The sequence below is a fragment of the Lepus europaeus genome, chromosome 22, assembly GCF_033115175.1.
Source record: "Lepus europaeus isolate LE1 chromosome 22, mLepTim1.pri, whole genome shotgun sequence".
In the NCBI taxonomy this organism is placed as follows: Eukaryota; Metazoa; Chordata; class Mammalia; order Lagomorpha; family Leporidae; genus Lepus; species Lepus europaeus.
In genome coordinates, this window is record NC_084848.1 from 38,445,245 (window position 1) to 38,470,427 (window position 25,183).

At 40.5% G+C, this 25,183-nt stretch overlaps 1 protein-coding gene and 1 long non-coding RNA gene across 3 annotated transcripts in view; one reads left to right on the top strand and one right to left on the bottom strand.

Annotated features, from left to right (window-relative positions):
- Positions 1-2,098, bottom strand: part of LOC133751284 (uncharacterized) — a 68,435-nt gene extending 66,337 nt beyond the window's left edge. The window contains exon 1 of the long non-coding RNA XR_009864799.1: positions 1,397-2,098. This is a non-coding gene — a long non-coding RNA (uncharacterized LOC133751284). The remainder of the gene's footprint in view (positions 1-1,396) is intronic.
- Positions 2,099-2,715: 617 nt separating this feature from the next.
- HIF1A (hypoxia inducible factor 1 subunit alpha) overlaps positions 2,716-25,183 on the top strand; it is a 44,043-nt gene continuing 21,575 nt past the window's right edge. Inside the window, exons 1-4 of one of the 2 annotated variants that reach the window (XM_062181564.1) lie at positions 2,716-3,046; positions 22,524-22,717; positions 23,891-24,036; positions 24,119-24,203. In XM_062181564.1, the coding sequence (XP_062037548.1) occupies positions 3,012-3,046; positions 22,524-22,717; positions 23,891-24,036; positions 24,119-24,203 (460 nt within the window). In that variant the 5' untranslated portion in view covers positions 2,716-3,011. The remainder of the gene's footprint in view (positions 3,047-22,523; positions 22,718-23,890; positions 24,037-24,118; positions 24,204-25,183) is intronic. The other variant, XM_062181565.1, reaches the window with a different exon arrangement.

The following is a 25,183-nucleotide window of genomic DNA, read 5'->3' on the forward strand; positions in this document are numbered from 1 at the left end:
ATAAAGAGAATAGGATAAGAATTACTAATGAACATTAAATCTTCTTGTAGAGTATAAAACCATTTAAATGGCGTGCATATGATGCATTTCGCATTTAAAAGGCTCAGTGCTCTGTATCATGAAGTAGTAATCCAAATTTCAAGCTTACTTTGCTTCCTCTTGAATGCTCAATTTTCCACTACATACAGGTTAAAGGTCAATGGCTTCACTTGCCAATAATCTTTGTATGTATGCTGTCCATTTAGAAAGCACTGCAAAGTGAGTTAGAATGAACCTTGGACACTTAGATTAGAAAGTGATAAAAATAAGACTTGGTGAAGATGTACTTACTCGGTACATGCATTTGTTAATAGGTGGTTATAAAGAAGGTGATTCCAGATTTTAAATTTTCCCATAAGAGATTTTGCTTTTTTAAGAACTTTGTTATTTAACAGGACCACTTGAATTAGGGGACACTATTTGGTTCATATATAATTCTGTGATCCAGTTGGTTGGATTATCACTGCTTTCCATCCTCATATCTGTACTCATATATACACAGGTATACACAGACACATAACATGTTGTATTTCACAAACTTTCAGAAAGAGAATTTGAACTTTGGGGAAAATTCAGTGAACACTCAAAATGTTTTGTTGAAAGAATTATTCTGCTTAAAACTTTTGAAGTGATCAAAATGTTTTTAAACGATGTATCTGTTATTACAAAATGCTCGTATTTTGAGGCCACAAACATCATACACTGTAGCTATCATCACTGGCCAGAGAGAATTGCTTACAAGTATAGTGAGAAGGGAAATGATTAAAAATCTCTGCAACTACACCCATGTATGGAGAGTGGGAAAATCATGGAAAACAGATAATATATTGGATTTACATGAACATAATTGGCTTTCTTGTATAGCAAAAACCGGCTAAACTACAGAAGAAGTCCTGGTTATGACTACTATGGGAGGCACAAATTTCGGGGGTAATGATAAGAATAATGGCAACAAGATTATTGCTGATACTAAAAGCTAATCATCAATCACTATGTACCAGCTACTGTTCACATGTTGTGCCAATAGTCCGGAGTTCTGTGGCATATATGCTATTATAATCCCCATCTTACAATGAGCAAACTGAGGTACAGAGGTTAGCTGATTTGCTAGGCCATGTCAGTCTGTATTCAAACTCACTCTAGATTCTGAGGCCAGCATTCTCAACACCATATTTTCAGAATGTTAAAACATTTGTAATTTAAGTTATTCTTTCCATACTTAAAAAAAGAAATCATAAGTAACTATGATTTTTTTCCAGGCATGCCCCATGGTTGTTCTGGATAATACATAGCATTTAGTGCTGTCAACCTGAAAAACAAAAATAGCATTAGCATCAATCCTTATGGGTCTACTGACCAGTTCAAGTGGCTTCTCCTAGCAGGGTCAGACGCTGTGTTAGCTGGGCTGGTGATTCACACACTTGAAATCCTCCACAGGCAGATATCCACATCACGCAACAACCAGTGCAGAGTTAGACTGTGACAACGGACCCAGGCAAAGGTGCAGTAAAACACCCTGATGTCCACCGGGGAGGGATACGCAGTGGCTCTTTGTGGAGCTCAAAATATGCTTTTTTTTTTTTTTCTTTTAAAAGACTTGAGAGGCTTGAAATGTATGGTTCTAAAGACAAAAAAGTGCTTAAGTTTTGTTCCGTAACTCGCGGTCCTGTCAGCAAACAGGCAGTGCTAGCCAGCACCGTGCCCGGTTCATTCCAACCCGGCGGGCTCTGGCCCATGCCCCGGAGGCAGCCTGGCTTCCGGACTCGGTCTACACCGCGAACGCAACTCAGGGAGACTCTTCTGAATCCACCCAAGATCGTCTTGCAAAAGCGCTAAGAAAGCACAAACAGAAGTGTGCCTAAAGCCATTTTTCCGATCCTCCCTGAAATTCAGGTTTATATATTCCCCATTCTGAAAGCCGCTTCTACAGTAACTTCACACCTTCCTTCCTCCGAGAGAGGCGTGCAACCACGGGGTTGTGAGGTGTTCCCTGGCAGTCGCTTAAACAAGCTCGCGACAGAACGCCTCAGGGGCCACGCGGGGTCCCCCGTGCCGTGCGGCAGGGCGCCGGCGGCCTGACAGGAAGGCCCGCGCCGCAGCGCGTCCGAGCGGGGAGGCCGGGGGGCTCGCGGCCCCGCCGCCAGGGCTGCGCTTTCCAACAGGGGACTCAGCAGAGCGGGGCGGCCGCCCTGCGCCGCGCCGCCTCAGGGGAGAGCGGGAGCAGGAAGACGTGATGCAACCTCGGGCCCTGGCAGCCGCCAACTCTCCTCAGCAGCGCCTCCCCCAAGCCAGCCGCCGCCGTCCCCAGCAGCAGGCGCTGGGTCCCCCCCAGTCCCGGCGCAGACGCACCCCCCAACCCCTTTCTCTCCGCCCCGGCAGCACACAGACGGGCACGTGAGCGCCGCGGCGCGTCCCAGCTGTGCCTCAGCTGAGCGCCTCCCGATTGGCTGAGAGCGACGTGGGCTGGGGTGGGGACTGGCCGCCTGCGTCGCTCGCCATTGGCTCCCGCGCAGCCCGCCTCCCCCTCAGGTGAGGCGGGCCTGCGGGGGCGCGCGCGCGCGCGCTGGGCTCGGCGGGCAGGCGGGCGGGGGCGCGCGCTCCCGCCCCTCCCCGCCCCTCCCCTCCCCTCCCCGCGCGGCCGGGCGCGCCTCCGCCCTTGCCCGCCCCCTGCCCGCTGCCTCAGCTCCTCCGAGCACAGAGCCGCCTCGTCTGAGGGGACGCGAGGACCGTCCTCGCTGCCGAGTGGGCCCAGCGCGCCGGGCCGTGACAAGCAGCCTGCGGAGGGGCGAGCGCCGCACCTCAGCGCTCGCCGCCCCGCGCCGCTCTCCGAGGAGCTTCCCGCCTCGCAGCCCTCGCCGCCGCCCCCACCCCGGACCTGCTCTCCTCTCTCCGCGTGTGGAGGGAGCCAGCGCTTAGGCCGGAGCGAGCCTGGGGGCCGCCGGCCGGGAAGGCGTCGCGGGGACCGAGTCGCCATGGAGGGCGCCGGCGGCGCGAGCGACAAGAAAAAGTAAGCCCCTTCCCCGGCCGCCCGCCGGGCCGCGGCGCTCCTGCGGTGGGTGGGGGTCGCCCGGCCTTTTTTTGTTTCTGCCTCCTCTCCCCTCCCCTCTCTTTCCCCCAACCTCGCCGGCCGGGCTCCCCCGCTGTCCACGTCGCCATCTTGTCGTGGGGGGTGGGAGACGCCTGGAAAGTGCCTTCAGGGGGCCGGGGGTCTGCATCCCGCCGCCCCCAGCCCGACCCCCAGCCCGGGCTGCGGGGGTCCCCGCGCCGCCCCCCGCGCCCGCCGCGGAGCCCCGTCCGGAGGGGACTTGGCCCCAGCCTGGAAGCCGAGCCCGCAGCTCGGCGCCGCCGCTCGCACCCGGAGCTTCCGCTCCCTCCCGGTGGCGGGGAAGGCGCGGGCCGGGCGGCCCCGCACGCTGGCCGCGGCTCCCCGGCGGGTGCGGGGCCGCGGGGGCCGGGGCTGGGCTGGCCCTTGCGGGGGTCCCGCCGCGGCGGGTGTCGCTGCCTTTGTGCCGTGGTGGGGGATTGGCCGCGGCGGCCTTCGGATGCTAACTTTTTAGTTTGCACGTGCAGGTTTTGTTTTTCGTTTTGTTGTTTTAATCGCCTGGAAAAACTTGTCCAGACTTGGGAGTCGGAGTAACGGGAATTGGGGGGCACATCGCCAAGCTGTAGCGGGAACTTAGGAAGTGGAGACTTGGGGTCCAGGGAGCCCAGACGATGAGCAGGAATTCGTGCCTCATTCATTCCCGAAAATATCTTGGTGAAAATGTAACGGGCGGCTTCGATTTAGCAAACAGTGTCAGTGAGATTGAAAAGCGAAGTAGATGACCGGAGCAAACGAAATGCAACACTAAAGTGTTGCAGTTGTTGTTTTTTTTTTTGTTTTTTTTTTTTTTTTTTCAGAACTGTCTCGTTTTCCTGACATTTTAATATATTTGAAGGAAACCATCAGCATATATCCAGATTGTGTTGGGACTTAAAGCAAGTTTATTGAACAGCGTGAAGTGTAAGAGGGGTATATTATAGAAAGATTAAGAATGGTGGAACCCGTGGTATTTACAGTACCCCCCTCCCCATTTTCTCCACTTCAGTATTTTCACCGTTGAGGAAATGATTTTAAGGAATTGAGGATTTATATAGTAAGAGTAGTGGTTAGTAGGCTGGCTTTAACTGTTAAGTCCTTCCACTCTTATGGGAGAGATTAACTTCTCTAATCAGTATGAGCGGAAGATAAACTTGTTTATATCCTTGCTGTTTTATAGATTCTTTATCTTGGTCCCTATTCAGTAGAACGTAAAATTCTCAGTTTATATACACCGGGGAGAGAGCACTTACACAATTTAAAACAGGAGCACACAAGTCTAGATTTAATTTCAAGAGTTAACCAGGAATTAATTGCAATTAATTTTGCAGAAGTGATTACAGTGCTTTTGATGAAATGAAGAGGCTGCTATATTGTAAACCAAAGGCAGATTACCTCCGTGTAGTGCCAATTTTCTGCCCTTATTATATACTGAATCATAGTTACCACAATGCATTAAGTTATGTACCAGTCACTTCCTTTTTATATGTAATACTGTACAGATTTCTTCTTTGCTATTTTTCAGTTAATACCAGAAGCCACTGTAAAATAAATGAGTGAATGAATTAGCAGCTACTGTGCACCAGCCCCAGCGCTAAATGAATTCTTTGGATTTCCCCATTCCCATTGTTATTTTCAAAATTTTCTCATTTGAAAACTTAACCACCTGGGATCAAATGTAGTCGTAACACTTAATATGGAGATTCTTAATATAAGTGAAATTTTAAGTTAAACAGTAAATAGTGATTACTCAGCAACTTTTGGGTGATGTTAATTAAAAATGCCCTTTCCTGACTAATATTTCTTCAAGTTTTTGAAAGGTAACAGGTTGAGGTGGAGATTTTCTTCTTGGAATTTTTCCAGTTTTAGAGCAGGACAAGGAAGCTCAAAATCAGAATTGAAAGAAATCAGAGCAAAGTGGTGTGGTTATAATAGATTTAACAGGGAGTTTCATGTTGATTCCTTAGTAGTAGGGGCTGGACTTACTGAGAGCACACGGATAGTAGGGGTTTTTAGAATCAAAAGGAATGGCAGGAGGTTCTGTTTTAGGCTTCAGTCAGGTTCCTTCAGAGTTTTCCAAAACAAATAATTACTGGAGCATTGTAGTGAAATCTCTGAGAATAAACATTTCTAAATTTTCTTTTTTAACTTTGGCCACTAAGAGTCAGGAAGCTGTCTCATTTATTAGTAAACTTTTGTTGTTACAGTTTGACTTGTTTATAACAGCAGCAGTCTAGAGATTAAGAGTGTGGAAGCTGTAGGCCTGAATCTCTGAGTTAGAGTGCCAGCCTTTCCACTTGTGAACTTGGGCAAGTTCTGAATGCTTCCATGCCTTACTTTTCCTTTTGATGATAAGAATAGCAACCATCTTAACAGTTAATGTGTATGGTAAATGAGATCATGCATGTAGAACACTTAGCCCAGGGTCTGGAATGGGGGAGTCTTGGTAACAGTTTATGTACTTCCTAGTAAATGTTACTTGTTTAAGCTCTAGTTTGAACTTCCACCACGCTTAAAATGCTTTTTTATAAGTCCTTCCAAATATTTTTTTAAGTTTCTCTTCTGTCTTAATGCGTCTTTTCTGTATCTCCAAAAAATGAAAAAACTAACATTCAGTTTGGATCTTGAAAAAAAGAGTTCTTTCCTGTTAAAACAGCACCTCCAGGGCTACGTTGGCATCTAGCATCAGTTGCTTTTCTTGAACATCTCCCCTACACTCTACAGCTTCTCACCCTGTGTTTTCTCCCCAAATGCGCCATTTTGAACCTGGACCCTGCAGTCCTAACACATATACAGATCATACTTTTCATTCCAGTAGGGCACTGCAGTTTTAGCACTGGCAGCAATGTTTTTTGTCTTGATGCCAAAATTTAGAGTATATGGTTTTATAAATATTAATCCTTGTTAAAGATGGTGAGTTGATAAAAATACTCTCAGTAAAGTACCCATAAAGAAAACTCCTTTTCTTATGAATTTCTCTAGAGTTAAGGCTATTGGCTTCCATTTCAAGGCAAGGCTTAAGGGCAGTACTTTTGATCTGATTTTTGTGATTTTTGGAAGTGTATATTAATGTACACTTCCACATGTATGTGTTTTATCAAACATGTTTTAGACTGATAAAAGTGTTGCAGTTCACTCCTACAGTCCACTGAAAAGTACCTTATGCAGTTTGGAGAAAGTCCAATCTTCCTACCTGCTAGCCTCTATTGTCTCTGTGGCTCTAATGGTGTCTGGGCTTAGGGTTTAGATTTTGTGGTTAACATTCTATTGTTGTATATCAAGATGCTTTGTAAAAGGCTGAAGGGAATTAATCTAAAGTTACCATATACTGATGTTAAAGGTTTCAATTAGATTACTGTGAAAGTTCATATTTTAACAATTTTGGATACTTGAAAATAATGTATCCCTTTCTTATCTAAGATTGTTAACATAATTCTGTTTCTCAACCAGGAGAGTATAATCTAATTTTGAATATGTTGTTGGATTAGGTCCTGTGAAGATGATGATTTGAATTCACAAGGAGGAGGTTCTCTGTGCTTTTGAACTTTGGGACTACTTAGGCAGTTGGAGGATTTTACTCAACCTTCTGCTCTGTGTATGCCATGGTCTATGGGTTGTGTTCTTTCTGCTTAACTCTGCAGGGTTGGAAAGAGAATTTGAAACTAAGGCAAGCTAATCTTGTTGCCCAGTATTTTTGGTAAAGACGTACTGAAAATGTTTAAGTGATAGATTTTGGAGTTTAAAAAATAATTACATCCCCCTGTCTCTTGGTACATCAAGAATTAACTGTCTTGTATGTGTACTGAGTTTTATATTATGTTTTATGTTTTTTGCAATATAAATTAATAAACCTACATCATCTGCTTCATATAGTTCCTTTAGAAAATCTGATATATATGAATTTTTAAAAAACAAAAATGGAAATATTTCCTCATGACTTTTCCCCCCATAGCTTTTGAACTGATTGTGTTTTTTAAAATTATGGTAAACACATTAATGTAAAATTCCCATCTTAACCATTTCTGAGTGTACAGTTTACTAGGGTGTTAAACATACTCATATTATTGAACAAACTCCAGAACTTTTTCATCTTGCAAAACTGAAATATACCCATGAAATAGCTCCCAATTTCCTCTCTGCTCAGCCCTTGGCAAAATCATGTTACTTTCCAGTTATCAGAATTTGACTATGCCAGAATCATATAAATAAAATGATTTGGTTCTTGTTTTTTTGTAACTGGCTTGTTTCACTTAGCATAGTATCCTCACAGTTCATCCATGTTGTTTCATATGTCAGAATTTCTTCCTTTTAAAGACTGAGTAATACTTCATTTTATGTGTATACCACATTTTGTTCACCCATCAGTGATCATTTGGATTGTTTCCACCTCTTGGCTGCTGTGTTGCTATGAACAGGATGTGTAAACATCCCTTTGAGATCCTGCATTCAGTTTTTTTGGATATATACATAGAAGTGGAATTGCTGGAACATAGATAACTCTCTTTTTTTAAAAGTTTTATTTATTTATTTGGAAGAGAAAGAGAATCTCCCATCTGCTGGTTCCCTTACCAAATGCCCATGGTAGCTGGAGCTGGGCCACACAAGCCAGGAGCTAGGAATTCCATCTCTGTGTCCCATGTGGATGGTAGAACTCAAGTACCTGAGCTTCCCAGGAGCATTATCAGGGAGCTGGATCAGAAGCGGAGTAGCTGGGACAAGAGCTGGCAGTTAGATACGGAATGCAGATGTCCAAAGTGATGGCCTAACCCTCATGGTACCGAGGCACTAGCCCCTTCTCTGTTTAATTTTTTGAGGCACTGCCATACTGTTTTCCATAGCATTTGTACCATTTAACATTCCAACCAGCAGTGTACGAGTCTTCTTGTTTATCCATATCCTCCCCAACACTTGTTATTTTTTGTTGTTTTTTGATAGCTATCTTAGTGGATATGTTGAAGCGAGTGGAAACTTCAACATCAGGTTAAGCACCCCTAAAATGAGAGTTAAAAGTTTTCAAGTAACTGAAAAAGCTTGCCAGAACTTTTTCAGAAAAATATTTATTGTATAAAATAGTGTGTACCTGTTCTGTTATTGGTAAAGCTCCATTTAATTTGTAACTTGTTCTTCAAGAATCTAAAACAATAATTAAATGATATATTTTTATAAAAAACTGTCCACAATACTATCCCTGCACCTGCATAGGAGACCCAGAAGAAGCGCCTAGCTCCTGGCTTCTGGCTTTGGATGGGCGCAGCTGTGGTTGTTGCAGCCACCTGGGGAAGTGAACCAGTGGATGAAAGACCTCTCTCTCTCTGTAACTCTGCCTTTCAAATAAATAAATAAATAAATCTTTTTTTAAAAAAAGATTATTTCAAGGTGTGATTTTGAATGCTTATTTTCTTGTAAATGGGAAAATCCAGTAATGGAACTTTACTTACTGTAGTTCTTCACATAGTTATTTTCAAAGTAGCAATACATTGAATTAAATTAAAGGTGCCTGTTTTGTTAATATTACAATTTTTATTCTGTGACAGATCCTTTGTACTAAATATTATGTGAAGATTTGTTTTCCAAATGAAAAGTACCATGGTAAAAATAAACATAAGGATTAAAGGCAGAAAGCTGAAATCTTTAAGGACTGGGATGTATTTTTGTTCTTCTGAATCTTTTTGTTGTTTTTTGGGAGGTAAATGTAGATGCTAAGCAAAAAATTTTAAGGTGATTCCTCTTCCTCCTTTCCATTATAAAGTTGAATACATGTTTCAGTGGTGGGGGGACCCCAAATACACTGAATTTGAAATTTGTGTTTGGCACACGTTGAGCTCTTCAGTATTTTAAATAATAAATGAATAATTGGATGGACCCAGAATGCAGAGAAAATTTTTTAAAGAGTTTTTTTGGAAGACAGTTGTTCCCTCTTCTCCTGTGTCCTACTTTTCTTTAGAATTTTTCTTACTCTTGGGAATCTTTTGTGCTGCTTTAGAACTTTCTTGAATTTTGAATTTTAGTTCTTTGTCACCTTTTTTATGTTTGTAGTGTCTGTTAGAACAAGGCGAGAAAGCATTTTTTGTTAATAAATACAGCTTTGTAATGTATTCAGCATTGAAAATAACTCAGAACTTACTTTAAGGGATGTAAAAGTTAGTGTAACACCTAAAAAAAAAAAGCTTACTAAAAGAAGCATCTATCTGGGTTTGTCTGGAAAATCAGCTAGGTAAATGTGTGAAGGTGTCTCTCCCCTTGTTTCATCTTTCACGAACATTGATTGAATATGTCTCATGGTAGTTACGAGCCTGGCTGCCAGTGATTCCATAAAACACCAGTGATCAAATAATTAATTTCTCTGTGCCTCAGATTCCGTTAATGTAAGGACTGAATGTATGTATGTGTCCCTTTGATAGTATGTGACACATGATAAATACAATATAAATGGTAACTGTTACTGTGCAGCTACTTGATCCTGGTGATATAACAGTGATTAAGATAGAAACAGCCTTCAAAAAATTCATAATCTAGATAAGAGTCAGCCATGGCACAGATAATGGTTTAAACACAACCTTAGTGTTACAGGCTTTACTTTTGTGTGGCGTGTTTACAGACTTAAAGAAGGTATCTAGTGCTTTAAATCTATTGTAGTAAATTTAAAGTATTCCAGAATCCCAGAGAATTTAGTACACTTCCGATCTGGCCTTCAGGTTTCTTAAGGACTGACTGCCTCCAGCCATTCTCAGACAGTGTCATTTACGTGAGTGACTACGTACAAGACGACAGAACGTTCCTAGGAAATGGAATGAAAAGCTAGGAAAAAATTTGAAATCATATAATCATAAACCCATGTTTTTTATGTCCATAAAACTAGATTAAATATTGTCTTACTAATAGATACAGTTTTTTAAAAAATATGTAAATGAAATACATGTATCTATTCTTATTGTAAAGTTGGTAAAATGTAGGTAAGTGTAAAAACTCAGGGTTCCCCCTCATTTCTACCACCACAGTCACTACCATCAGCTTGCTCCATTAATCATTCTTTTATTCTTTTAACATTTATTTATTTCAAAGGTGGAGTTACAGAGGTAGAAGTGGGAGGTGAGAGAGACAGAGAGTCTTCCATCCACTGGTTCACTCCCCAAATGTCCACAATGGCCAGAGCTGGGTCAATCCAAAGCCAGAAGCCTGGAACTTCTTCCAGGTCTCTCATGTGGGTGCAGGGGCCCAAGCACTTGGGCCATCTTCTACTGCTTTCCCAGGCCATAGCAGAGAGCTGAACTGGAAGTGGAGCCAGCCGGGACTTGAACCTGCATCCATATGGGATGCCGGCACTGCAGGCAGTGGCTATACCTGCTACGCCACAGTGCTGGCCCTGCCGTTAATCATTCTTTTTTTTTTTTTTTTAAATCGTTCTTAATATAATAGTTCAGTGTGTCTTTCAGAAACCCTTTTATCTTCCTTTACATAATTTATGAATATATTTGTTTAGCCTGATGCTGAGTATTTTAAATACATTATCTTATTTAGTCCTTTTTCCTTCAACTTTGTATCTTGGTTATCTTTCACTATTAGTATGAGAGCTACTTCATCTCTTTTAACTACTCTCCGATATCACTTAGCATGGGTGCACTGTGATTTAATCATTTTCAATTGATGGACATTGCCAACATTTTCCTTTCTTTCTTTCTGGTTTTTGTTTGTTTGTTTGTTTTTTAAAGATTTCATTTGTTTGAAAGGCAGAGGCAAGGAGAGAGGGAGAGAGGTCTGTCTTCCATCCGCTGGTTCACTCCCCAGATGGCCACAATGGTCGGAGCTGCGCCAATCAGGAGCATCTTTTGGGTCTCTCACGCGGGTGCAAGGGCCCAAGCATTTGGGCCATCTTCCACTGCTTTCCCAGGCCACAGCAGAGAGCTAGATCAGAAGTGGAGCAGCCAGGACTCAAACCGGCCCCCATATGGGATGCCAGGACTGCAGTTGGCAGCTTTACCCTCTATGCCACAGTGCTGGCCCTGATCCTCTTGGTTTTGGAGCGTATGACTGGACATTTCTATCAGACTAGCTCTGTGTTTCTCATAACCTGTGTCATCTTGCCAAGGCTGATCTGCCTGTTTGAATCATCTCACTTCTATGTCTGAACCTTTTCTTGTTTCACTTTTTTTTTTTATTTCTTCTGACCTATATTTTCTAATAATTTTGTTGCCTTTTTTTCCTTTCTCTTTCTGAGATTTATTCATTGGTAAGAAGGTTATGACATCTCCTTTGGCTTTTCTTGATACAGATATTTAAATTTTGTTACCTTGTTTTTTTTTTGTTTTGTTTTGTTTTTTTTTTTTACAAAATTTACTTAAGCCTTAATAAGGTGAAAACATGAGCAAGCCTGCTACTGCTATCTCCTCCCATACTCATTGCAGAGCTTAGAATTTCTTTCCCACTGATACTGTGGTTGAGTTCATGATTTTGTTCAGTAATCCAGTCGTGGAATTGGTTAAAGATGAAATCTGCCTAATAATTTATGATGAAAACTTCTGACATCAGATACAGTGTATTCTGTTTTAAGAGAACACATTGTTTTTTAAGGGTATTTAAATAGAAGTTTCCTAAATACATTCTAAATCATTTGACTCAGCAAAACTTTTTTTAAATGTCTAATGAAATTTTTAAAGATACTGGTGGAAAAAAGTTTGAGAATCTACACAAATGCATAAAGAACTATAATGATTTACTTTTTCACTGCCTACAAACCACTGTCTGCATTTTGTGTGACTGCTTTTGTCTTGTTTCTGGTATACATATGTGTATGTTAATAAATGTGAGATTAGGGTGAAAGTACTCACTTTTAAAAGATTTACAGCTATCTTTATTTTTTCCATCTAAGCATAAAGGAGGGTTGTTAGGATTTTGTGTGGCAGTGATGAGTATTAAATCTGCTCCTAGTGTTGAGTGTTTAGCATAGTCTGTGGCTCTTAATAGCCTCCTAGATACTAGATATGGTCAATTTGACCATTATTTTACATCAAAACCTGTTTCCTCGACCCGCAAGGGATATGATGAATGTATCTATCAGAAAGGATGTTTTCTAAAACTTTTAGTATTTTTTTCTCAGACATTTTTACAAATTTATTGAGGAAATAATATGATTAAGGAAACTGTTAACACAAAGTTGTTGTAAAGGGTTAACTAAACATGTATACATTGTATTTAGTGAACATGTAAGTATTATTAAATTGCCATTAAATATTATTACATAATTTTAAAAGCTAAATTATATTGCATTATAAATGTCTCATGATTCCTCTATTTGGGACATTTGGATTGAATCTGATGATTCCCTATTACAAATAGTGTTGTGATTAATAGCCTTTATTCATGGTTCTTTAGTAAATTCTAAGTAGAATTAATTGGTGAAAACATATATAAAATGAGTGTTCAATACTCTTGTCTTGATCTTCTAGACAGTTTGAACTAGTTTATACTTGTTAGCAGTATTTGAGAGTGTCTTTTTTTAAACTTTTATCATCGTTAAAGTTTGTTTTTAACTTGTTATGATGGCATTTTGATATGTGTATTAGGATTCTTTTTATTGCAGGAGACAATAATGATGCAAGCCAGGTTAAAAGGGGAAGACACAGTTACTGGGTTATACAGTCTAGCTTTGATTTAATGTAGAATCTCAACTGAGGACTGTAATTCTGAACTTTCTCTTGAATATTACTTGGCTCAGGTACTCTGCCCTTTTTGCATATGACTAATTTTTTTTAACGATTGATTTATTTATTTGAAAGAGTTACACAGAGGAGAGGCAGAGAGAGAGAGAGGTCTTCCATCCGATGGTTCACTCCCAAATTGGCCGCAATGGCCAGAGCTGCGGAGATCTGAAGCCAGGAGCCAGGAGCTTCTTCTGGGTCTCCCCTGTGGGTGTAGGGGCCCAAGGACTTGAGCCATCTTCTACTGCTTTCCCAGGGCATAGCAGAGAGCCAGATTGGAAGTGGAGCAGCCAGGTCTCGAACCAGTGCCCATATGGGATGCCAGCACTTCAGGCCATGGCGTTAACCCTCTGTGCCACAGCACCAGCCCCTGCATATGACTTTATTCTCCCACTGACGGGCTGACAGACTATAGGGTATGGAAGGTGGAAGTGGCATCCCCATATCTGCATTGATACAGTTTCTGTTAAAAAAAAAAATATGAAAAGATACTCCTTCTCTTTGAGTGGCCATATATCAGTTTCTTGGGAAAACCCCAGCTTGCACTGTTTGGACTATTAGTAACCATGTGAATGGAGTCCCGTGATTACATGAATCAAATGTTTTATTGTAGATTATCTGCTTGTCTTATAGATTATTAATTGTCATATCTCATGTACAGGACTGTAGATTAGTGATGACATTATATATAATAAATGGGGTGTGGGCTTTGGTCACAAGTGACCTGGATTCATAGTCTACAGAGTTTTCTACCAAGCATGGTTTCTGCAACTGTTCTTGCCATGACTTTTGAGAAGCTTAAAGTCTCTTCTACTAAAGATTAGGGTTTTTCTTTCACCTCTTTAAAAAATAGATAGTAATGGCTAAGAAGGTAGGCTGTATTAGCTATGTGGTCGTAAAGAAGTTGCTTATTTCCTCATCTATGCATTGCGATAAGAGTAATTGTCTTATAGGATAGACTGAGATATAACCCATGAGAAACACTCAGAACAGTTCTTAGTAGAAAGGGCTTAATTAAATGTATGTTATCCTTATATTTGTATTATATTTATTAAGTTTTCAAAAGAGTTTCACTCCCTTGAAGACACATGATATTGTTTAGAATCACTGAAGCCTTCTTTAGGACAATCTGACAAAGTCTGATATCCGTTAGGCTGAGCCTCTAGTGAGCCTAAGACAGTAGTAAAACAGTAGGTGTTGCTTTACCTTTACTTTGATTTTGGCCATAAATATCTGGCGTTTGCAAATTAAATGAAGATAGGATTTTTCATATAGATGTTTTATTTGAAGAAATTATTTTGCATAGTGATAACAGTAAAGGAAGAAAACATATTCTCAAGGTATTTTCATCTTGTAGAAGATGTGAAATTAATATCTGTGCTATTTTGGTATGAAGAATCTCATTAAATGTCTTCTAACTTATTAGCAGAGGAAAGTTGAAAATTGCTTTTGTAGGTAGCAGTTAAAATATGTAAATAGGTTATAATAACAAACCAGTAGCCAGGGCCTTCATGATGAATAGAGAAAGGGATGTTTTTGAAAATCCTGTGAGTGAGTTGATTCTTTCAAAAAATTTCTCTAACTTTTGACCATGACTTTAGCATTTAAGGACTGTGGCTTATGACAGATTATTGTACATTTATTTATTTAACAGGAATTTGTATCTTATATATTGACCTCCGCACTGAATTACTGTTGGTCAGTCCACAGTTGAATATTCACCCACATCCTACACTGGAGTTCATGGGTTCAATACATGGCTCCTGCTCTTGACTGCAGCTTCCTATTAATGCAACCTTGGGAGGTAGCTATGATGACTCAAGTAATTAGGTTCCTGCCATCCATGTGGGAGACCTGGACTGAGTTTGGAAAGTGAATCAGCAGATGGGAGTTCCTTCTTTCTATACTACTCAAATAAGTAATTGAAAAAAGTTTTTTTTTAGAAAATGCAACTCTTTTCCTTTTAGTGATCATTTAGTACCAGTTTAATCATAAATGCCATCTCAAATACTGAAGACTTGTCACAGAATATAGAAGTGTGTAGAGATGGTTTAGATGATAAGGAGTACACTCATTTCTATTTTTTATGTTGCCATGAAAATGAAAACATAATTTTAAAGTTCTCATAGAGTGTATCTTCAGGACTCCTTTAGTCAACAAAGCTCTACCATGTTGTAATTCCCACTTAATAACTCTTCATGGTAACATGAAATAGGATGGGTTGTGTTAGGTGGAGGATAGCCTTTCCTGGTCATCATTTCCAGAATCATTATGGTCAGGGTTTAGAACTAAATAGAAGAAAAAAGTCTTTAGAGTATGATTTCTCTGTGTATATCTTCGTTGTCATACGTGTGATTTTTTTTTTCCCATTATAAAGGTATAAAATATCTTTCATTATATTTAAGCAGATAGTTGTTGGAAAGACAGATTCTTCCAATACACACACAGAAAATTTAATCATTGACTGTCTTAACTTCTAGTATCGGTCTGTTACTGTTTGAGAGCAGATAATGGAAACAGAAAGAAAAGGATTTTCGGGAAAAATAGTTCAGAGCAGATGGACCAGGCTGGAGACGGTGATCAGAGAATCTCAGTCTCTATGAGAGGGTGAGGCTGGGACAGAGACCTGAAAGAGGTTGAAGAGCAAGAGGTGTCTGGGGAGCCCTTTAGGATGAAGGCCCAGAGTCTGGCTGGTGTCTGAAAAACAGGAAGGACATGCTGTGGTTAGAGCAGAGTGAGCGAAGAAGGGAGCATGGGAGTAAATGGATCAGAAGGGAATGGATCCAGATCATGGAGGCCCTGTGGTAAGTAGACACTGGCTTTTTTTTTTTTTTTTTTTTTTTTTGACAGGCAGAGTGGACAGTGAGAGAGACAGAGAGAAAGGTCTTCTTTTTGCTGTTGGTTCACCCTCCAATGGCCGCTGCGGCGGGCGCACCGTGCCAATCTGAAGGCAGGAGCCAAGTGCTTCTCCTGGTCTCCCATGGGGTGCAGGGCCCAAACCCTTGGGCCATCCTCCACTGCACTCCCGGGCCATAGCAGAGAGCTGGCCTGGAAGAGGGGCAACTGGGACAGAATCCAGTGCCCCGACCGGGACTAGAACCTGGTGTGCTGGCGCCGCTAGGTGGAGGATTAGCCTGTTGAGCCACAGCGCCAGCTGACATTGGCTTTTAAAGACTGGTCAGTTCCACAGGAGAGGAGCCATTTGGGGAGGCAGAAAAAAGCAGAAACAAAATGATGCTTGAAGTTTTTCACATAATTTAACCAAGCCATACATTATTGTGCTTTTGAGTAACTGCAGTGTGGCTGAGGATAAAGAGATGGGCAGTTAACAAGGAAAGTGGGTGTTCGCTCTTAAAGTGATTAGCTTTTGTCCTATATTTGGGAATTTTTTAAGATTTTATTTATCTGAAAGAGTTACAGAGAGAGATAGAGACAGAGGTCCTCCATTCACTGATTCACTCCCCAATTGGCTGCAACGGCCGGAGCTGTGCCGATCCGAAGGCAGGAGCCAGGAGCTTCTTCTAGGTCTCCCACGCGGGTGCAGGGGGTCCAAGGACTTGGGCCATCTTCTACTGCTTTCCCAGACCACAGCAGAGAGCTGGATCAGAAGTGGAGCGGCCAGGACTCGAACTGGTGCCCATATGGGATGCCGGCACTGCAGGCAACGGCTTTACCCGCTACACCACAATGCCAGCCCTGATGGGATTTTCAAGAAGGACACAGTACCAGAATTTTTGGGTTTTGGAAGGATCTGTATGATGGTAATTTGAGAAATTAAAACAAAGTAACAGTGATTAATCAGTCAGCCAGCGGTTCCCAAACCTCGGTTTGTCTCACGTGTACCTTGGGAGTTTTTAAAAGCTCAAAATTGAAGGCCCTGACCTAGAGCTACTCAGAATTTACAAAGGTGGAACCCAGGAACCAGGAATTTGAAATGTTGAATGTCTCCCAAATAATTAAAATGTAGCTAGACCAACATTTGAGGATGTAGTATTAGGAAGCTATTTTAGTAGACTGAAGAGAGGCCATCTGAAGTCCTCAGGAAGCTGTTCTGCTCACTGCTCTGTTTCTAGTACCTAGCACAGTGCCTGGTACCTGATAAATGTTCAACAAATATAACTTGAGTGAAAGAGCCATTCATACTGTTTTGGGATTCAAGGAGGCCACTCCCCATGTATGGCTGGAACTGTACTGATTCAAAGCCAGGAGCTTCCTCTGGTTCTCCCACGTGAGTGCAGGGGCCCAAGGACTTGGGCCATCTTCTATTGCTTTCCCAAGCACATTAGCAGGGAGCTAGATCAGAAGTGGAACAGCCAGGACTTAAATCGGCATCCACCTAGGATGCCAGTGCTGCAGGTTTGGGCTTTAACTTGCTGTGTCACAGTACTGGCCCCTGCTTTTAATTTTTTAAAATTCAGCCTTCATTCCTTAATTTGGCCTACTGTAAGTTAGAATGACTGAAAATGAATGCAAACAAAACACAAGTTTTGTGATTGCCCAGATGTTGAGCAAATAAAATACCAAAAAAGTGCATGTTCAAATAGCTGCTGTGTATAAAGTCTAGTGGGAGAATATGGAGTAAACTTGAATTACCATCCTATGATTCTTTTACCATAATGCTGGCATTATCCTTTTCAAGTCTGCCTTGCTTTGAAGAGCTGGTGAACAGCGAGTTAAAGAGTGTTGGTCACTACTGTAGGTACCTTTCAGTTAGGATTTGGGATTTACTGCCAGACTCCAAGAAAGAACCTGGCCATCAGTCCCTCTGAATAGCTTAGGGGCAAGTCCTGAAGTCCAAACCCAGCCTCCATAATTTCTGTTTCATGTCTTTGGATTTGTAAAGTTAACAAGTTTTCAACTTTGTAATAATAGCATGCACTATGAATATTTGTCTTAGCAATGGAGATGGGTTTCTGAGAGGCAGCCATAGTTTGTGAGTTAATAACATGGATGCAAGAGCCAGTCTGCTTGAGTTGGAATGCAGGTTCTGCCATGTGTTAGCTGTGTAACTTTGGGTGAACTCTTCAATCAGGGTCCTTATCTTTAACATGGTAGTGATAAAAGCAAGTTAAAGAAGAAGAATTTAGACCACTTCTGTATACATTCTAAATATCATGCAAAGTTGTTTGGATTTAAAGGTGCAGAAGAAATCACCAGCTAAAGAGTGAACGTGAACATTTCTTTGCATTTTCCTAGGGCCTGAGACTTTAAGAAGTACAAGGCAGTTAAAACAAATTCAGTTCTCACCGTTTGACAAAAATTAATAAAGTTCCTGATATGTCACAGAGTGAATAGGGAAATGGATATATAAATTGTTGGAATGGCAGAGTCAAACTGGCTACAAAGGCTATTATGTATTTAATAGCGTATCTTCTTGAGTATATCATTAAATTTCCTTAGAACGTGTGTCCTGTAAGAATACTGACAAAAAGACAAAACCAACCAAACACAAAGAACCTGTGCTTAAAAAGGCCAAAAAGAGTTCTCACCAAATAATAGGGTTGAGGAATTTTAAAGAATTTATACATTAATTAATAAATCTGGTCATATGCTAACATTTTGGATAGTTATGATTTAATTTAATTTATTAAAGTCAAAGGAATGTTAACAGATGTGTTTGTATAGTTAGGAGAGAGCAAAATAGATGACTTAAAATGTCTACAGTTATTTTGTGTTCATAATCTAAAGAGTAATGGGCATTGTCTGTGAAATTTCTGTTGCTTATTTCATGAATGTTGTACTCAAGAAGCTTAATAAGACAGTGACTCAGAATTATTTTTGTAAATATATTTCCTTTGCAGAATGATTTCAAGATATAATTGTTTGGTCCAGTGATGCACATTAAAAAAAATAGGCATGCAGAAACTACAATACTAGAAAGATGGAGATATTTTGCTAGTGTGCTCACAAATTAGTTCTAAAATTATAAGCAAGCTATTCAAAACATATTGACTATTCAAGTGAAATAACACCATTTACAGGTGTGTTAGGGACAGAATTTCACTTGATCTATACTTAACAACATTTGATAATTTGGAGAAATTCAGTTTCCTTATTTGTATACTGAACATCTGCTTACTTTCTTCTGGTTAACACATCTTCCATTGCGTAGTATAAATCGTCTAGGATTCATCTCTGAGACCTAGTCCCCATGGCCCAGCAGCAGTGATTCTGGTCAATACTGTAATTCTGTGATGTGTGACTGATAAAGAGGCTTCCTGTGAGTAAACAAGAATGTAGGCACCTCAGATCTGAAACTAAGAACTCTGGGAGCTTTAGCTTTAAGCTTGGGATTCTTTTTTAAAGGTTCTCTAGCCCTGTTTTATTTATTTATTTTTTTGTTTTTGTTTTTATTTGAAAGAGTTACAGAGAGAGGTAGAGACAGAGGGAGAAAGAGAGGTCTTCCATCTGATGGTTCACTCCCCAAATGGCTGCAATGGCCGGAGCTGAGCCAATCAAAAGCCAGGAGACAGGAACATCTTCTGAATCTCCCACATGGATGCAGGGGCCCAGGAACTTGGGCCATTGTCTGCTGTTTTCCCAGGTGCATTAGCAGGGAGCTGGATCAGAAGTGGAACAGCCAGGACTTGAACCGGTGCCCATACTGGATGCCAGCACTGCAGGCCGGAATTTTAACCTACTGCGCCATAGCACCAGCCCCCGGAGTTGTTTTAAGAACTCTCACAGTCTCATGTGGAGACTTTCATACAAATTTATTTTTTTAAACCTTTGTTATAAAGTCACTGATTGCTTTGTCTAGATTGATGATGTAATAAAGGACATAATTCTTTTAATCACCTTCTTCATCTAAGTTTTGTCAGCCTATTACTCATTTCCTGAAGCATTTTTCCACTCAAATTATTTTTTACATTCTGCACTACCAGCTTAAATATGCAGTACTGTCTTTAAAATGTTTTATCCCACCTCACATCTATAATGAATTTGTCTTAGAAACTTACCGCCACACCTTAGACAGTCATTACTATCCTCAAGTTTCTGGACAGTGTAACTATTTCAAGTGGTATGGAAACATTCTATTATGGTAAGCTTGATCAGATACTGTTTATAAACACATAGTAGGTGTTATAAGTGTTCCTGTTATCCAAATTTTTATTTGGATAGTCACTTGTTGGTGGCTTTGATTAATTTAGGGGGAAAAAAAGGACAGTAAGTCTGATAAATCGCTTATAAAAATTGGTACACCAGGACTAATTGTGGCATAAGGCCATTGATTTATCTTTTTTCGGTATTTCTTAAACCGGATTCATTTCTGTTTCCACAGCCATCACTGCCTTTCACACACCACCTGAAGAGGTGGGAAAAACAAGGCAAACAGTATCTGTTAGGGCCAATAGGAAATGTTGCATGGAACTCCAATAGATATATATGTAAAACAGATTTTTAAAACTTTGATAATAGGGGCCAGCACTGTGGTGTAGTAAGGTTAAGCCTCCGCCTGCAGTGCCGGCATCCCATGTGGGCACTGGTTCGTGTCCCAGCTGCTCCAATTCCCATTCCGCTCCTTGCCAATGGCCTGGGAAAGCAGTGAAAGATGGCTCAAGTACTTGGACGTCCACACCTGTGTGGGAGACCTAGAAGAAGCTCCTGGCTTTGGATCAGCACAGCTCTGGCCATTGTGGCCAGATGGAAGACCTTGCTCTCTGTCCCTTCCTGTGTCTGTGACTCTGCCTCTCAAATAAATAAGTGAATCTTAAATAAATAAATACAACTTTGATATTCATTTTAAATTAAAGTTTTAAACATTTACAATCAAAGTGATGAGACAGTTCTAATGCAACTAAATATAAAATTGTAGACTGTTGACATTATTGCATTTTCATGTAGCCTCAGCTTCTGATTTATTTGGTTTTTCTGTTTACAGTATTGAGAAAATCCTGATTCTCATAGTTACAAGTTTTTAATAGCTGGCCTTAAATCTCAGTGTACTCAAGTAAAATTGCTCTGCATGCTTAAATTGAAATTTTTGTATCAGACTTCATTTAGTATAACATGTTTATATTCTATATTAAAAAATAAAAGTCATATAACCACACAAACTTGATTAAATGCAAAAACTACAGTATTGCTGTTATAATAAAACTGTTAAGGTATTCTCTTGTTTCTATACCATATTCCAAAAACATGTGCTGAGAACCCTTCCTGTTACTTGAGAACATTGCTTCTATGTACCTTTTGGCTCTGCAGATCATTTGGAGGGAGGAGAGATTTGAGGTGAAGGCAGTTATGTACTTTATCCATGGGATGTAAAGAGAATTAAGTGAAATAATGCTAGTAATGGTCTAAGCACAATGATGAATGCTCAATAAATCACAATGGCAGTTTTCAACATTTAACAGGATTGAGTTGAGGGGCATAGAAAATCAGCTGAATATTTGAGGTAGAAACAGCACTGTGGAAGAGCAAACTTTGGAGTAAGAAAACATTTGGGTTCAAATTCTGTTTGCTACAAAGTGACTACTTTTTTTTTTTTTTTTTTTTTTTTTTGTGAGAGAGAGGTAGTTACAGACAGTGAGAGGTAGAGACAGAGAGAAAGGTTTTCCTTCTGTTGTTCAGCCCCCAAATGACTGCATCAGCCAGAGCAGCGCCGATCCAAAGCTGGGTGCCAAGTGCCTCTTCCCAGTCTCTCATGGGGGTGCAGGGACTATCTTATCCTGCTTTCCCAGGCCACAGCAGAGAGCTGGATTAAAGAGGAGCAGCCGGGACTAGAACTGGCGCCCATGTGGGATGCTGGCACTGCAGGTGGAGGATTTAACCCACTGCGGCCACAGCGCTGGACCCAAGTGGCTACTTTTAAGCTAAGCGATTTCCGTTTCCTCATTTATAAAATTGAGATACTCTTTAGCCTATTTATAAGCTCTTAATTGACATCTAGGTGCCTAGTACAAGGTAGTGTTTGGCATTGTTTGATAAACAACAGCCATTAAAGAAGTATCTTGGGGCATGTTGCACTTCTGATCCATCTCCCTGCTAGTGGCCTGGGAAAGAGGCAGTGGATGGCCCAAGTGCTTGTCCCTGCACCCTGTGGAAGACCCAGAAGAAGCTCTTGGCTCCTGGCTCCAGCCTGGCCCATCCCTGGTTGTTGGAGCCATATGAGGATTGAACTAGTGAACCAGGAATGGTAGTTTATCATAGCCGCTGTTATAAATTTCCATAGCTTTTAGTCAGTATGGCTCATGAGGTTGGGTGTAGAGGATGGGAAAGTACTGGTTTCACAAGAAAGGAGTGAAAAATCAGTTTGTGGTAATTGTTGTTCTGTTTGTTTCATGACTGTTTTCAAGTTATGTACAACTTCAGGTAGTTTATCTAGACTTAATCATGTTTCTCTATATTGAGACTGCTTTTGAATGGCTATGACATACAGCCTTAGATATACAGACTGCTTTAAGTTTTTAGCTAATTATAAAAATATCCTCTCCAATTTGACATGTCCGACAGGAAACTCCTGCTTTGGACAGGTTTAAAGCATGATCATGGACTTCTTGAGAGAGTTCCTTATGTTTGTAGTATAGCTGTCTTTAAAAAAAAGTTTATCTACTAGGTAAATTTCCCATGGTTTAATTGCATGGTACCTTCTAATTCTTCTATGATAAGCAGAAAAATGTGAAATAAGTTTTATTCTAGCTAAGGCAATCTAATTTATATACACCCCCCCCCTTTTTTTTTTTTTTTTTGTTGTTGTTGTTGTTAAGTAGGATAAGTTCTGAACGTCGAAAAGAAAAGTCTAGAGATGCAGCCAGATCTCGGCGGAGCAAAGAGTCTGAAGTTTTTTATGAGCTTGCTCATCAATTGCCACTCCCCCATAATGTGAGTTCGCATCTTGATAAGGCTTCTGTTATGAGGCTTACCATCAGTTATCTGCGTGTGAGGAAACTTCTGGATGCTGGTGAGTTGTTTTACAAGGGTCTGAAAATTAGAAGTCATTAGAAGTAATAAATTATTTTTAGAATTGCTTTTAGAAAGTGGTCACAAAATTTTTGCTTTTTAAACCTTATCATGTTGTGATATGCACACTGCTTAAAATTTTCAGTAATTCTTACTATTTTACCAGCTTTTTTTTTCTCTCCCCCCATTTTATTTGAAGGGCAGAAAGTCAGAGATCCTCCATCCACTTGGTTGACTCCAGAAATCCTGCAACAGCCAGGGATGGACCAGACAGAAGCCAGGAACTGGAACTCAGCCTCCCACATGAGTAGGAGGGATCCATGTATTTCGGCCATAACCTGCTGCCTCCCAGGTTGCACATTAGCAGGAAACTGGATTGGAGGTGGAGCTGGGACTTGAACCAAGGCACCGAGATATGGAATGCATATGCCCTAAGTGGTGTCTTAATCAGTGTGCCAAAAGCCCACCCCCATTTTATTCTGTTTAAAATAATCCTCCTCTTTATCTTGTTTATCCTCTTAAAACATTCTCAATTCTTCCTTAGTATGACATCCATTTTGTTACCTGCTTTTAAAAGTTCATTTAGGAAGTTTTAAGATTTTGGGGGGCCGGCACTGGTATAGCAGGTGAAGCCACCACCTGTAGCACCAGTGTCCTATATGGGTACCTGTTCAATTCTTGGCATCTCCACTTTGGATCCAGCTCCCTGCTAATGCACCTGGGAAAGCAGCAAATGGCCCATGTCTTTGGGTCCCTGCACTGATGTGGGAGACCCAGATGAAACTCTTGGTTCCTGACTTTGGCCTGGTCCAGCCCTGGCTGTTGGGCCATTGGGGGAGTGAACCAGTGAATGGAAGGCTTCTGTTTCTCTCTGCCTCTGCTTCTTTTTTTTTTTTAAAGCATTTTTCCTATCATTGCCTTGGTTTCCTTTCTATTTATCTTCCTTTTAAAACACAACCCTTATTTGTTCTTCAGTGGTTGCCTTACTGCATTATTCTAAATTATCATGAAAAGCAGCTGGCAGGTCTAATTATAGTCTTCCTATTCTCTGGTCCTGATTGTTTTTTGATAAAATGAGAGTGATGGGGAAAAATTAAAAATACAGAAAAAATTGATGCTGTGTTTACTGTAGTATAACTTTTTAACTGTTTTCCTTTTCTTACACCCTGTTTAGGTGATTTGGATATTGAAGATGAAATGAAGGCCCAGATGAACTGTTTTTATTTGAAAGCCCTGGATGGTTTTGTTATGGTTCTCACAGATGATGGTGACATGATTTACATTTCTGATAATGTGAACAAATACATGGGATTAACTCAGGTAGAATACCCACACATTAAGAGCCCTTCTATATGTTTTTGATTTTACTATATATATCTAATTTTTCAAAATGTGTTTACAGTTTGAACTGACTGGACACAGTGTTTTTGATTTCACCCATCCGTGTGACCATGAGGAAATGAGAGAAATGCTTACACACAGAAATGGTGAGAAGAAAAGTCTGTTGTTTGACTTACTGTGATAGATGGTTTTACTCATTCAGATACTGTTACTAATTTTTAAATTTTGATAGTATACTAACCTAGGGCAAAATGTACTTTCATGTTCAAGTTTAATAAAATGTTAATGATTCTTTGTTACAATGGTTATTCTTTTTTTTTAAGACATTTCATGAAAATAAGGCCAAGCTAATTCCATAAATAATTACACACACACACATAGATGAAATCGAAAAATAAAATACAGATCTGACTAGTGATTTAAAAGTTAAAGTACAACTTTAAGACAAGGAGAAGTCATAATACAAATGGCAGATAATAGGATTTTAGGCTTTTTAAAGTTGAGGTGCCAGTTTGGGTCCAAGCAGAAAAGGAAGTCCACTAGAATTTTAATAGCATAACTGCTTAGTTGACTTCTCAGGTTGCTCCCAAGGATTTGATACTGTACAGTTAGATTACAAAGTATTATATTATGGATGCCCACACATTAACACAAAAAGAAGTAAGGTTTTTAATTCATAGGAATGACTTGTTAACAATAACCAAATGTTAGAAGATATTTGGAAAGTACCTCTTGAATTACCAAAACTTAACAATTAAAGTTTTCCCAGACTTGTGCCTTCTGAAGAGTGTACTGCTGTAATTGAATTTTTGTTTCCTGACTGAAAGTTGCCATAATGAAAAATTGTTTTTGTACTCTGTGGGAGTTCTTTGCTGCTCTCCAATTGAAGTGCTAAGTTTGTTTTCTTCTCTTAGAAAAGCCTTAGTTGATAGTACTTTTTGAATAACGTTTAAAGTGTTTTTCATTTCAGTAGCAGCAAATCTTGGCAGAGAGGATATTCTGTGCGGGACCTGGTTCTCTGCATTTTCACATGCACTAAGGCCTTTATTCCCCTCTGCAGTCCTGTGAAGTTACTGCTCTCATTCTGTTTGCTGAGGAACCTGAGGCACAGAGTTACTAACTTCCT